The following is a 15,605-nucleotide window of genomic DNA, read 5'->3' on the forward strand; positions in this document are numbered from 1 at the left end:
GACACCCATCACTTCAGCTCCCATATTCAGCTTACCTGGATGAATACACTACAAAATGAGCTTTGTCTTTGTTCCAGAAAATGAATTCAGCATCAGAGTCCTCAGTTCTCAGTGAGACGCAGGGCAGGACATGGCGGTGCGGCGGAAAAAGCGTGCACACTCAGGAGCTGCAGTGGCGTGGATGTCCTCCCCTCTGAGTAGCCGATCCAGTAGTGTGTGAACGTTGGAGCTCCCACCAACAACGCAAACTCCCTCCTCCTCAGGAGTCTCTCCGTCCCTCCCCAGACTCACAATCTTGTCCCTGCCTCCTTACTCCACACCCCCAGGAAAGTGATTTATGATTTCCCAGCCACGCCCTCTTCACTCGACAGAACGTGAGGAGCCCACTCCATAACCCCACACCCCTTCCCCAAAATCTTGTCCTCTCCCCCACCCACAGGAAAGGAAAATCAAAGATGTGATCTCTGTATCATCTCAATTATTTCTAAATGGCGACAAAGAAAGCAAATGGATAGAAAGCTGACACTTTTACTTATGTCTCTGCTTCTCATTGTTTTCAGTTGAGCAAACAATAGTAATTCATCCAATGTACGTCATATTCATAGATATTCAACAGAGGTTTATTTACAGTACGGTATACAGAGTCTTGAAATGCTGTTTCACACAGAACCCCCCCCCAACATAGTGCAATCTCTAAAGAAATATATATATATAAAAATATTCACATTACACATTGTGCTCATCAAAAGAGACACTCTCAACCCTCATATATCTCACTGAAAAACGTTGTAATTTTGTAATGCAATTTCCTAAAGCAACTGTTAGAACATGGTCACCAACTATTTGACTCCTCACACTAGATTAGTATCAGAATTTGAGAAACCCTGTTTTTTTAAACCTGACCACTGTCTTGGTTCACTTTACGAACTACTGGCAAACTATCAGGTACAGTTCCCGCGGCTGGTGATACCCCTTTCACAGACTGAAAGAGAACTGGGCACCGAGGGAAGCGTTTGTGAGAGATCTAGCAGGCAGATTATCTCGCAATGTCACTTTCTCCTGTTTCTTTGTGCTAGGATTCCTCTTCTTTGTCTCCAGCCCATAACAAACAAGCCAGGATGTGTTCCGTCTTGGCTTGAGCTCCGCAAAGAGGCCTGGTGTCAGCCTGGCAGGGAGGACAGGTGATGTTTGTTTAGGCGCCATAAAGCAAATCTGGTGGCGAGAAAAAGGAGCTTTCCCTGGATCCTACACTACCAGCCAGAAACATCCCTGCGAGGCACTGAAAAGAGCAGTCTCAAGAGTCTCCTGTTACCAAACCTCGTCATACTAAACCTCATCATTACCGTCCACAGTGATGGCATATCTTATAGAGTTGTTCCAGTGAATTTTCCTCGCTTTCTACAGTGATTTCTACAGTAATGCTCTGTCAGCAATATGGCTTTGGCTATGCCATGAGCAGATGCATTCATCTTTGAGGCTAAATCTTCTAGTGTGAAGTGTGAAATGTATTGTTTAAACTCAAGACCTCTTGTGGCTTATTACTTTACTAAATGTATAGTCCTCTTACCTACACTAAGATATTAAACATCAAAAAGCCTTGTGGCTTTTTGGATAGAAAGCCAAAAATGCAAATCTAATATATTATATGAATTACTCTTACAAACTGCATTTGTAAGAGATTCTAGAGCCCTCAAGTCTCAGCACCTCATCTACTCAATGTAACCTCAAGGCACAAGAATTCTCCCCTCCAATCAAAGTCCAGACAACCTGGGGCAGAGGAGGAGGAGAACCTCTCCTTCCATAATCCAAAGCTTACCTCCTCACTACCAGGAATTTGTTTCCAAAAAGTCCCACAGCTGCATTCTGAGTATATGTGTTTGTTCCCTTAAACCCCACAAATATGCTATTTGTCAGACTTGCACTCTGTAATCTGTGTTTGTTATTCATCTTCACACATGGTGGCCTATGAAAAGAAACGCTATGGTGATGTATAAGGGGCCATCGGGAAGGATCTGTGAGCTCCCAGACCCCTTCTCTAGTGAAGTTTTTGCTGTATTTTGGATCTGAGACGGGAACGCGCGGCACGTCTATCCCTCACCCCCGCTGCCAAGGCTGAGAGGAAGGAACAGCTTATCAGCATTTGAAATGTAAACTGCTCCCTTCACCGACCAAGAAAAACACCTCACAGCTCCGCATATACGTGCCTTTTTTTAAGGCACTTGCTGAGTTTTAGCCCTCAGCGGATATGGGATAGATTTTAAGAACATACCGCAACCCCCATGTGATACATGTAATAGTATTTTAGGTGCATAGATCAGGCAAGTTATGTCCAGCAGTTACACAAAGCCATAAGTGGCCAGAAAATGGGTGTAGCCTACTGAGGAGAAGCAGACTATCTTAGGGTCATCTGTCCATTTCAAGCACTTCTGAAGGTATGCTGTGGCATCTGGTACCAAAACATCAGCAGCAGAACTTATGGAAAGCATCACACCATTTCATAGTGTTCCACTTTAAAGCACCAAATAAATCAAACAAGAAATGAAATGGTAGGAAATTGCATTGATATTAAATTAAATGTGCTGACATTAGCTCCTGCCAAAAACTTTAACCTTTCTTTTCAGTAGAATATATGGTCTTAATTTAGTCCTAGTTTGCTTTTTTATTGAGGTTTTACTTTTTATGATGTCTTGTTGCACTTTGCTCAAAATGTTTTAGGTAAAAAGTATTATAAGTTACTCAGGTGTCCAGTACACTTTGTAGCATGATGCTAACTAGCCCAAGTCTCAGCAGGCTAAATACAGTCATGCCAGCACTTGTTACTTGACCATTATGGAATTAACGCTCGACATAAATACTTTGCTGATTAAGTACAGTAAGTACAACTTTACAAGTGAGAGAGAACACAGTAACACACAACCTACAGACTGCAACAGACTGCGTAGCTGTTTTACTGTGGGCCCTTTTCATTTATGGCATGAAACAGGTCACTAGTAGCGGTTTGTTTTAACACGTCTTTTATAGAGTCTCATCTTCTTCAGTGACAGCAAATTCAGAAAACCAACTAGCTTTTCATCTGAAATTTAACAGATGTTTGTCGAAAATATGTCGTAATACAAGTGACTCATGTTATCACACTGTAGCTCCAAAACAGCAAAAATACACTGGCATGCTAACATATTCCATCAGCAATATGAGGTTCAGGCAGAAGCTGAAGAACGAGTCTGGTGACATATATTTATAGAAAATGAGGAAAGAGACATTTGTTGTAGTCCTACGCTTCCTGTCAGACTGAAAGTGACAAATAAAATCGGCTGTGGTCACTGTTGATCCTAGTTAATATGAAAACTTCTCAGATTTGGCTTCCTGTACTACTACTATTATACTAGTATGATTAATAATTCTGACTTCTTCGCTCCCTTTCAGTAACCCCTCCACTCCACTCACTCCACCGCAGGTATTCCACACCATTTCCACACTCTCACATAAGCCACAGACCAATATAGAGTCATTGGATGGTGGCTGAAAACCTGTGGACCTGCGGAAACTCATGGCAACAAACACAAACACGAGACTCCAATTTGAACCACAGACATTTCTATCATGTGTATTCTATCATGTGTATCCGCCAACCTATTTGATTTTTTTTTATCTCCATGGTTTCATAACATCTTAAATTTCCCCTGAGATGATATGCTATGGGCTTGGTTTCAAAAGACATATGAATAAGATAATTAAAGCGAGCCACCCTCGCTTGCAAGCACATTCCAGGCAACGCTATTCCTCAGAGGCACTTTCAGTCCAAAATAGTTAAGACAATTTCCAGGGGCGTAGCGCTTACATTATACTTACAAATCTGTCCTAATAGCAGCAGGGGCAGCAGGCCAAACGGTATGAGACAGAATCTCAGTAAAACAGCCATTTGTCAGCTACGGTTAGAAGACTGTGCAGGTCCAAAAAGAAAACTGCAGCATCTTCACTTTTGGCAAAGATCACGACACACCCCAAAAAGTATAAAACTAGACATTCCTTTAAAACTGATTTGTACCATAACAGTTCACGCTTTCAATGTGCACCTAATGACATTTGATGACTGGAGCACAGTGAAGACAAAACTCAAGACTTCACACCTCTGCATTCACCTGGGGGCCCAACTGAAACATCTCTGTGCGAGAAATACTAGCATTTCGCATTCAGGATGTGGTGACTACATTAGGTGAGTCAGTCCAGCTTTAACCACGAATTCTTGTAAGTGTGAATGGCAGATTAGCCAACACCTCCTTCTGATTCCAACAAAGGGTTTCTCACAAAACAGCACTGAGGATTGCCTTCAGATAAACAAAAAATTGGTTTAATAGGAGGTTTAATAGTTTTCATTAATTGATCTTGATTCAACCCATGAAAGTTGCCAATTTCTAATACACAATTAATCATACTGGTCTCTTTGCAGGAAATATACAGTAAAGCAATAGTTTGAAATAGATGAAGTATTACTTCATTGTGCTATGTGATCTACAAAATAATGTATGTATGTACAGTACAGGCCAAAACTATGAATGAACACATGTGGAGTTATGTACTTAACAAAAAAAGGTGAAATAACTGAAAACATGTTTTATATTCTAGTTTCTTTGCTCTGATTACTTCTTTGCACACTCTTGGCATTCTCTCGATGAGCTTCAAGAGGTCGTCACCTGAAATGGTTCTCCAACAGTCTTGAAGGAGTTCCCAGAGGTGTTTAGCACTTGTTGGCCCCTTTGCCTTCACTCTGTGGTCCAGCTGACCCCAAACCATCTAGATTGGGTTCAGGTCCGGTAATGGTGGAGTCCAGGTCTCCACTTTTACATAACTCCACGTGTTCATTCATAGTTTTGATGCCTTTAGTGAGAATCTACCAATGTAAATGGTCATGAAAATAAAGAAAACACATTAAATGAGAAGGTGTGTCCAAACGTTTGGCCTGTACTGTTTGTCTGTATGCATGCATGCATGTGTAACGTATATGTGCTACAGAAGATCAAGGATTTTAAAAAGCTGTTAAGCTAAATCTAAATGAATCACGCTGACTAAACCTATAGCTGGAAGTCACATGGTAAAGCTCCAACAACAAGAATCAGCCTGTCGGAAATCCATGCGGAGCCTTTTTTAAGACTTAATTACACAGAACAAGCTGTAGCCCCAAGCAAGAGGAGGCTACCCTGTGGCTGATTGAAGGCAAGCATAATCAGCTTGCTGGACCTCCACGTGTCACCACCCCTCCCCACACTTAAGGTGGAATAGGGCTATAACCCATGGACGGAGGTGTGCAAGGTGTGCAGAAGCACACACAGATGCCATGGGAGGAAACATGCCCCTGCACGACACAGTATCTGTGAGTGTTTCTCTGCAGGCCAGTGCTGGCCATGCCTGGCACCTCTTATCGCACAAATGCTGCTACCAGCACTCATATTGCTCTCATATTTCAAAACAGATTCCCTCCCCAAAAGAGACCTAATGAACATCTTTAGGGGACCATCATCACAAAGATCTGGAGCTGGTTTGTACAATTGAAATGCAAGTAAGGCATTGTAAATGTATGTAAGGCATTGTAACACACTTGTGTGATACATTTTGTAGTACTCTGGGAATCTGACCTGGGGCAGACTCTCATGGAATGATGGGTTCAGTGGTCATCCACCCCCTCTCCTATTGTCCAACTTGGCTAATGCATCTCCTGTCTGTGACACAGACCAAGCGTCGGGCCACACACCACCCAACACAAACAAACGTGGCCAGAGCCTAGTGCTGTGAAAGCAGCTCAGGCCGACGGTAGAGATAAGGCGGAGATAGACGTCCGCCTGCCCTGTGATTCTCAGGACACATCTCCTACGTGGACATGACCGCATGTATCTGTGTGCCATCAATCAGACTTATCCTCAATGTTTAGCCTTAAGAATTGCGTTGAGTTTGAAAACTCTCTTTATGATAAATAGTCCAGCCTAAGGTTTTGGGGTCTGCAGGGTGTGAATGTGAACCCCACTAACTGCATGGAGACCCGGAAGCGGCTGCATTTGTGGAAGTCTGTGACCATGACCTCTTCTCCGTTCCCGTTCCTGCAGTATCTGGATGCTGGTCAGGATGTGGAGGCGGTGCATGTGGTCGTGCACGCCGAGACCCAGCAGGTCCACTTCAGTGAGATGCAGCAGGTCCTGAGGAACACAAAAAAAAAAAGCCAATGACAGAGGGGGGAAAGGGTGGGACAAACAGGCAAACAGTCCGACTGGCACCAGCAGCACCTGAGGAGCTCTAAGTAAAGCGCTCACATCCCACTCTGTAGAGGAAGCGCTCTGTTGTCTGTTATTACCGGCCGCCACTACACCGCACTTCAAAACCCTGGCCTTGCTCTGGCTCCCTAAACAATACATTCTTGGTGTTTCGCAAACACCACTTTGTTTTCTGTCGCGTTCCAACTTTCATTGTCCCACCGAAAGATAAAACAGAGTTAAATTGTAGGTCGCGGGCTATTTTTTGCTGTTCAACATTGGGCTTCACATGCCTTACAATCTCGTGACTACACCAAAAAATCCTTACTAGAGTGGGAGGGCAACACAGGGCACTCTGAGGAGTAAAACTTTTTGGTGCCAGACAGAAAACGCTGGGATGCACAACAGTCCAAGCAATGATGACAAGAAAAACGAAGCCGTGTACACAAATTTTCCGGCCACGGAGACTTTGTTTGCTTTGTTCATATATCGTGTGTAAAGAGGCATGCAGCGAGGTGCTCAGAAACACACAGCTTCGTCGGATTAGGGCCTTTGTCTTTCTTATCTCCGCTCTCCCCCCCTCAGACGAATCTGGTGCAGGATCGCTCTCATCACTCCAGCATTCTTCACTTTTGTCCCGTCTGTGTTTTCTCAGGGCGGTTTGTAATGCAGCAGAACCCGTGGTCTTCTAATGGGGGCTCTCTGACACGTTTAAAAGCCCGTTTTTACTTTGTGCCCTCATGCCCACAGGCAGCTGAGATGAACCAGTCATGACTAAAACAACCCCAACCCCACATAAATACACCCCCCCCTTATTAAGGTTCAACAGTTCTGTCCAGAATCGATGCTCCAACCTGGTTCAATGTTTTGCCCACTATCCTCTCTACTTTAATCAGGAGTGTTGGATCTAGGCAGCACATATCAGCATGTGGGTGGGTGAAGGGCAGATTGCTGTATTGTTTGTACGGTAGTGGTGTTGAGAAGTTGACCGGCATGTTGCATGCAGCTGTGTGCATTCTTCAGAGAAGCTTCAGACACCCAAATCAACCCGGTTACTGTACTCAAACACAACCAACAATTAACACTGTGCAACCACAGTCATAAGACTATAGTTCCCCGGTGCTATGCATGGGATGTGCTCTTATTCACTACTCTGTCCATTAGAATGCTGGTAATATTCCACTGTATATAAAAAGGGAAAAATGTAAAATGTGGCTGGTCATGTTTGTAAAGTTGTGTAATATACACACAGAAGCAGATTTAAACTATATTTCAGAAGTAGGGTGTCAATCATACCTATGGGCTCCTCTCTTTAAACATTTGTTAACTTTCTTAATCTTCTGGGTTTCAGAAATAACTACATACAAACAGGGTGAGGAGAGAGGATAGTTAGTTTCTCCTCTCCAAGATGCAGTTAACTACCAAACAGTCTTTTCCTGCTTGTATTTCCAAATCCAGAAGAAATGAATGCTGTGACATTAGCAAAAACTCATGTGCGGGCCATTTGGCCCTCTATTTGAATAATGGAACTTTTAACTTTCTCTCCAACTCACAACAGAATGAAGGCAATGTGAAGCTGCCTGTGAAGCTGCCATCTGCAGGTGTTGTAAAACAGTAGCAGACTTGGCATTTCTGTGGAATTAACCGATTAGCATTCAGTAACAACCACTCCGTCATAAAAAAACATCCAGGACAATATATAGTAAAACAATTTGACTTCTTTTAAGGATATGAATACCTTAGTATGTGTATATGTATATGTTTGCAAAATCTAGGAAGTCAGGTAACCCATATGTATCTAGCTCACTGTTTGTATTATTCTAACCTTCATAAATTATGAGAAACATTATCTTTTAAAGACAGTTATGACATTATGTTCTATAAATACAGAACAGTGACCCAGAATGGTTTTGAATGTGGAGACTGGCTGTAGACAGCCTATCTCACAAACAAAAACAGCTTAGAGGAGGGCTGGGTCAAGTGGAACCAGTCGGCCTTGGGCAAATTCCACCCCAATCGTGTTTCCCAGGGAGACAGCGGGACAAGAGGCTCCTTCCATCATCTTCTTCAATCCCCCTAAAGGACTCTTGACTTAGCAAAGTATTTTGGCTAATAAATTTGAATACCACTCTCTGTTGGTCCATTAGAGACTCAAGTGAATTATAACAGCATATGCTTAAAAGCTAGAAATGGCATGTAGACGCCACCTAATCCAGTCAGTTTTAGCCACTTGTTCCCTCAAACTATGGCACTGTTCTATGGCACCACTCTCACCAAACTCTCTATTGTCCCTTGTGTTTCTTCCAGACAAAAATGCCAGCACTAAGTGGGTGCCATAAATCCCCGACTAAGACACTGAAGAACACCAATATGCCCCAGGAGGAATGGAAGGGTGGAATGGCTGGTGTAAATTGGAGGTGCAGGGGGAGGAGAACGTGGGTGTATTTGTCAACTGAGAGAGAGAGAGAGAGAGAGAGAGAGAGAGAGCAAGAGAGAGAAAGAGTGAGGGGAAGAGCGAGGTGAAGTGAGGTGAGGAGAGGTTGGCCAAGCCGGAGCTGAGAGCGAGGCCTGCTACTGTTTACAGTCCATAAATATCTCAATCACCCCAACAGGCCTGCCATCCTCAACGCTGAAGCCAGACTCACAAAAATTCCTGGCATGGTACACGGCAGAGAGCTGAGGATAAATTCATACTATCACGTGTGATGGATTTCCCAGAGGTTTCTGCTATGTTAGGAATCTCATAATCTGTTTTCCCTGGACCTGGATTTATTTAGGAATTTCAACAGCACTTGCTTGGTTCCAACACATGACTTCATGACTTAAGGAAGCGGCCCCATAATCAGAAGGTTGCCAGTTCGAATCCCGATCCGCCGAGGTGCCACTGAGCAAAGCACCGTCCCCACACACTGCTCCCTGGGTGCCAAGGGTGATGGGTAAAGCAGAGGACACATTTTGTTGTGTCACCGTGTGCTGTACTGCAGTGTATCACAATGAAAATCACTTCACTTTCACATATCACAGGCATATTACTATATATACATGCCAAATAGATGGTTTGTAGATTTGAGCTTGATTTGTACAAGATTTCTACAAGAAACATTGTATAAATTGCATGGGTAGATCATGTGTATTTCGTAGCAGTTGTACATTATACTATATGTTCATACTATATAATCATGTGTCAATACTTATGAGCCATTCTTACCTCGACCCCATCATATTCCTCATCAAAAAGGCTGCAATACTGACTCAGGCCCAGCTGGCTCAGCCATTTGGAGATTGGCACATGCTTCATGGTGGAAACTCCTCTTCAAGGTCTGGGATCCAGGCACCTGTGAAAAGAGAACTAAATTAAATCTGTTTCCTATTCTCAAGAAAAAAAAAATCACTGCAGAAACACAAACTGCCTTATGCGTCAATGTGCAGTCAGAACAGACATTTATATTTAAGCCAGGGACTTCTTTTATGCATCACACCTGACTCACACCGATCCATGGTCAGATGACATCTCTAAACTTGCCTGCGCTGATAGCCAGTGTGTTTTGTCAGTCCCCAATGAAGAAGTAATGATTGTACAGACTTGTATGAATGTCTGTAAGGGGTGATTTGCCCACCCTCACAAATACTAGCTGTCAACGGCCTATTCAATTACATTATAATAAATGTAATGTAATTAGCATAATGCATTTTATGGGAACTCGCAACAGATTGAGAAAACAGGAAGAGCCATAAAATTAGGAACTGACACTGTGTCTTCTTTTTTAATAACTTGGAAATCATTTCACAGCAGAGCCATTAGAGTTATTAATTTCTCCTGGCCCATTATACATCGGCCAGAACTGCATGGTAAGGGGATCCACTTCACAACACATGACAGCAGCACATCTTAAATAGCTTCAGGCTTTCACCCTTCAGGCAACCTTGGTTCTACCCAGGATGCAACAGAAGATGCAGGTTAAAGATGAATAGGCAAGTTGTTTTCAAACAGGGCTCACCACTCCCAGTTTCATTGGCAAGAATAATTATTTAATAAACCTCAAACCAAATGCACCCCAGTTTTCTGGCATTTCCCCATACCCTGTTGTTTAATAGGTCCAGTGGAGAAGGTCAGGAGGCTATAAAGTTGTTTCCGATCAAACTAGCACGACTGGGCCAGCTGAGCCCCTGCCTGTGTAAAGAGCCCCCAGGATGAAGCAATCAGGAATATAGTGCAAACCCCAAACAAGGACGTACCAGTCTGAGCCATAAATGACAATGCCATAAAGGCCACATGTAGAGAAATAACACTTCTTCACCTCCTGACCAAACAGATATACAGGAAGAGCAGCATCATGCTGTCTGTTTAAATATTGCCTATTAGCCTCTGAATAGCTCTGAAGGCTTCTAATCCACAAACCACAAAAATGCTTAGAATTGCATTTCCTCTCAATATCAGTCCTTCAAAGACCATTTGCTTCCATCCATCTTTTAAATTGTCCTGTGGTATCAGAGACAAACTTTATCCATAAATTTAAGGTGAGAGAAATGAAAGAGCTAATACTCTGTGACCTTGTCACGTGTGGCTGAGGTCAACTTATATGGCAAAACTGATTAACTGTGGTAGTAATTGACTCTCCGTTTTGAAAACCATCAAAATTACCAGAAGATAATCCCTTTAAGAACTTGGTGTCATGAGGTGTTGCGGGTAATAGTACAGATCAGCCACTGCACTATAGAAATAAATGAATAAAGGATTATGATATTTTATCTCTTAACTTATCTCTTGGTGAAACACTGCAGAACTGAAACATGCTGACTGTGTTTATTTTCTCACGTACCTGTATAATGAACAATTCCAATGTCAATTGAATTTGGCCTCTGATGTGTTTTAAGTGTGGGCGCTGAAGGCTGAGGGAATGTAGAGAATTATGTGAGAACCACAACCAGCGGCACAAAGGGTCTCCTAGGGTAACTGCATTAAGCCTGAGGAGCAATCAGCCTTTTCATTGAAACCAAGCACATGTTACAACCACAAGAGACTTGCAGCAACATTTGCAAAGCAGAGATTGGATGACCTAATGAAGGAGAAACTGACTGTGGTGCTCTGTTGGCAAGGAGACAACATCCCCACCCACCCAATACACACACGACCCCCCACCATCACCACCACTACCCTAAAGACACACACAGAGACAGACACACACACTACAATACCTCATGCATCCTGTTGAGGCCAATACAGAAGCCCATTTCCTGTTGCCTCACATGTGGTTTTAAGGCCTGGGGTTTTCGAGTCGACCACAACGAAGAGTTTATTAGTCTGGAAGATGCCTCTTTATCTTATATCATAGGAATCATAATTGCATATTTCTTATTTTATCGTTCCACCCAGGGCCATTGCGTTTTGTACTTCTCTTCATTAATTGAACCACTTTTGGCAACACTCACTAACAACAATGCCATCTGACTTTAAAGGAAGTAAACCCACTCAATTCTCTTGTGCATTAATCTGATTTATTAAGAGTTCTTAATATAGACAGTTACCCTCAAATGAACTCTATGTAACAGGTTCCGTGGGTCCCACATTTCCAGCTATCAGGCATTGTGGTGTACCAGAGAAATTCTCCATCCCTTTGTAAGCTTATAAAGAAACAAGGAACCTGTGTGCAGAAGCTCTGCTTAGTCTGCACCTTTGCCATTCCAGGTGGTGGGTTGGAGCAGCCTAGTCACCAACCATTCAAAATGAAGAAAACAAAAAGGAAAACAATTCCACCACAAAAGCCGTTCCTGTCAGAGCTCGGGGTTTTTGTCCTCCCTACACCACACACATATGCCACAGTCCAGGAGACAGCCTCCGCAATGGTACACACCAGAGCTTGTGTGCTGGAAGGGGATGGCACTGGTGTTTCTGTTCATGGGGGAGAAGAGTGGCTTCAGGAGAAGAAAGACTCTCCTTTCATTGCTGAGGCAGTTCAGTGACGTCAGTGTTCTGGGTCCCAGCGCTCCGGAGGACTGTGGGAGGTCTGGAGAGGCAGACACATGCTGACTACACTAATGAACACACCAAAGCAGGATTTATTCTGGGGCTGTATGCAAGCCTGCATGTATACAGTATGTGTGCTTATATACTTATAATTTATAGATTTAATAACTAAAAACACTGCTTGTGCTTCACTTCCCTTTCGTTTTAGTATATTCTTATAGTACATTTATCAATTATATACATGGAATACCATCAACACATGATCCATTTATACAAGTCATACAACCTATGTGAATAAAGTTTCGCACTAGTACAGAATTTTGGATGGGAGGGAAGGTGTCTTGGGTGATGGGGTGCAGGAATGGACACATTCACACAACGGGGGGTTTATTACAGGAAACACGAGCACACACCAATGAAGAACAATATTCCATGACCTGACGAGGACATTTCTGCAATACTGCATTGTAGCTACTACAGCTAAAAATACAAAACTCCGGACTGAACTCTACCGCCTTGTCATGTTAGTCTCAAAGAAAGTGGTGTTTGTGTGTTCTTGCCTGTGCACAGTTTGTTAAGTCTTCATCACGTCAGCACTCATCCAATAATTAATGTTCTCGGCTAAGTGGGAACAGGTTTATGGCACAATGCCTGTGCTCAACATGAGGTTTCAGGCCTTTATTCAGCGGGTGGTAGATGTTAAATGGAAGCTGTTTTAAGTACAGAAGAAACCAGGCCACTGGAAGGCAGGGAGGCAGAGACAGGGTTCCGCTGTTCCCCTGCAGGCACAGCTCTACTCTACACACTACTAATTATTTTCCTGACTCACTGAAATGTTTGCTGATTGAGGATTTGTGGGGAAAAATCTGGCGGCACCATGTCTTCAGCTTTGCAAGATTCTGCAGTCATTTCATTACATCAGCTACATATCATCACCTGACACTAGAGATCTAAAATTAAATCTGTATGCAGAACTTTTGAGGAACAAAAATATATTTGCATATGTTCATCTATTTGAAATTGATTACATGATGCTTTAGAAAACATTTTTATTAATTTAGCATTTCAGTATATCAGAATTTGCATTATGTCATACTTAAATGTTAATTTTTATAAGGAATAGGCGATTTGATAGACTGAAGAGCTGAACATTGATGTGAAAGTGGTCTGGACACGCTACTGATTGAAGGTGATATTGAATGACCAGTCTAAGCAGCTGTAATGAATGGCATTTGCAAATGTACAAAAATAGGCTCACTGGAACCTAAGGCCCTTGAGGAACCTAGTTAGGTCATACTTTTTCGCTAAATCACACTTTCACACGCTCTGCTTGCAGACTAGTGTTATACCGTGGAAAAATAACACCAACCTATTATGTTTTTCAGCAAGTCAGTGCGTTTATGGTTTATGATTTGAACCTGAAATGGCCGTTTTTCACAAGCTCACTCCAATGATTCAGTGTCAGACATTAACATCAAATTCCAAGTCACTGGCCAATCAGATTCCGTAAGTGTGACTTGATGTTAATATGTCCTGTCTGGCTTCAGGCATGGAGACTGTACCTCACACCAAAAATAATTCATATTTTTTCCAATTGAGAGATTTGGAAGCCATTATCACAGCTCCACCACGGCACCATTTCAGATTATCTTAATCTGTTTTTATTCCAATGCTTTATACTTCAACTAAGGCAGTGTTATATCTTTTCTGATGGGAAAGAAAGCAGAATGGTTTAATCTGGGTCAAAAACAGTGACATTCTGTTTTCATTCCCAGACCGGCATCTTCTTCTCAAAACAGGAAAACTCAGAAACTCAATATGAGTCTCAGAAGCAGAGTAAGTAGGTCAACAACCATGATCACAAAAACAGAACTTAAATAAATATATTGTAATGAAGCATAAGTAATAAGTGCTGTGTCTATTCAACTTTGTTGCAGCAATTTGAGGTCCTTCTTCTACTTTTCCATGGGTCATCAACTGTCCATGGGACTGTCCATGGGACTACATCAATAGGTAGCCTAGTGAAAAATCCAAATGAGATTTGCTATTATATAGTGTTAAATATTGTTTGAGGGCATTAAGAGGAAGCATTTTAAATTTGAAAATCCCCCTTTCCCAGTACACTGTGTCCCTAATGAGTCTTGCCAGTTTAGTGCCATAGGACATTTCACTGAGGACATTTCCTCTCTGTGAACTATTAGTCACTTCAGAGACATTGTAGCAGAGACATGTGAGGAATATAACTCTGCCATGTCTTTTGACAGCAGCAGCTACTCCCTATTTAACACGAGCACGTACAAATTCCTTGTCATTACTAAGAGAACTTGTGTCCTAGTCATGTTCCATCATTAGTCTCTCATGTCACATGTATCACATGGCTTCATGAAAACAAACGCCAAAAATATCTGCCCTGCTGCAGTGACTAAAGAGAACAGCTTTCAGCAGAACAGAGGGAGTCACAATCATTAATTCCGTTTGGCACTGATTGTTTTTCATTAGCCAAACAGTGAAGGGCATCGATATCTCAGAAATCAAATCAGCAATGAATGAGTCTCCATATGATTAGTTGCCAAGATCTCTCATACACGGCAACCTAACCTGTAGTCGCTGTACTGTTTTTTAAAATCTTATATTAAAAACAACCTGCACCTCTGACCATTAATATAAACTGTTGGTGGGTTTTAAGCACGCCAGCAAATGTGGTTGCTTCTTTAAACGCTGCCAGAACGGGATCGGGGTCCCACCCTCCCTCTGAAATTACAGTCAATGTTCCAGCAGCCTCCTGTCTGGCCCCAGTATTCATGTGCCTTCAAGTATAAATGATGGGATTTCTTCCATCTAAGAGATGCATTCAATCTGTGCAAGATGGGACACGGGTGGGACAGGGGATCTGCGTCTCCAAACACTCAGCATGACAGACATGGCAGGGATGTGCAGGACAGTGGTTTAAAATGACGAAATTACACGAAAAATGAAACTTTTCTGATGCTCTCAGTGATGTTCGCACTCTGCTTTGCACACATTCTATGGATAATGATGGTTTAAATGACACCAGCAAAGTTCTGCACATGCATCTAAACCCCGTTCCATTTGCTAGTTCAGTACGAGCTGACATGGTCTCTTTATAGAAGAATCATGGCTAATTAGAAAGTGTCGAGTCGAACTGAACAAGAAAACCTTACCTCGGTCGAACCCAGAAGAAAGTCCCTGCTGAGGAAATGCTGTCCATAAAACAATGTTTATTTTTGTGCACCCACTCTGCCAGCGCACCGCCTTCGCGGACCGTCGATCATCTCCATCCGTCCGGGCTCGGAGGCTGTCACCTTATCAGAGTGTCAGCAGTGCGCGCGTCCGCAGGAATGCGGGGCGTGCGGATGATCAGGCATTCCTCACAGGCTACT

At 42.7% G+C, this 15,605-nt stretch overlaps 1 protein-coding gene across 3 annotated transcripts in view; it reads right to left on the minus strand.

The window, feature by feature from the left end:
• Window positions 1–15,605, minus strand: part of bcar3 (BCAR3 adaptor protein, NSP family member) — a 48,781-nt gene extending 33,176 nt beyond the window's left edge. The window contains exons 1-3 of one of the 3 annotated variants that reach the window (XM_029000122.1): window positions 15,387–15,605; window positions 9,448–9,574; window positions 6,071–6,185 (exon numbers count right to left, since the gene is read on the minus strand). In XM_029000122.1, the coding sequence (XP_028855955.1) occupies window positions 6,071–6,185; window positions 9,448–9,537 (205 nt within the window). In that variant the 5' untranslated portion in view covers window positions 9,538–9,574; window positions 15,387–15,605. Of the gene's footprint in view, window positions 1–35; window positions 265–6,070; window positions 6,186–9,447; window positions 9,575–15,386 lie in introns of those variants that run through there. The other 2 variants (XM_029000123.1, XM_029000125.1) reach the window with 2 other exon arrangements.

The sequence above is a fragment of the Denticeps clupeoides genome, chromosome 13 (genome assembly GCF_900700375.1).
Source record: "Denticeps clupeoides chromosome 13, fDenClu1.1, whole genome shotgun sequence".
NCBI lineage: Eukaryota > Metazoa > Chordata > Actinopteri > Clupeiformes > Denticipitidae > Denticeps > Denticeps clupeoides.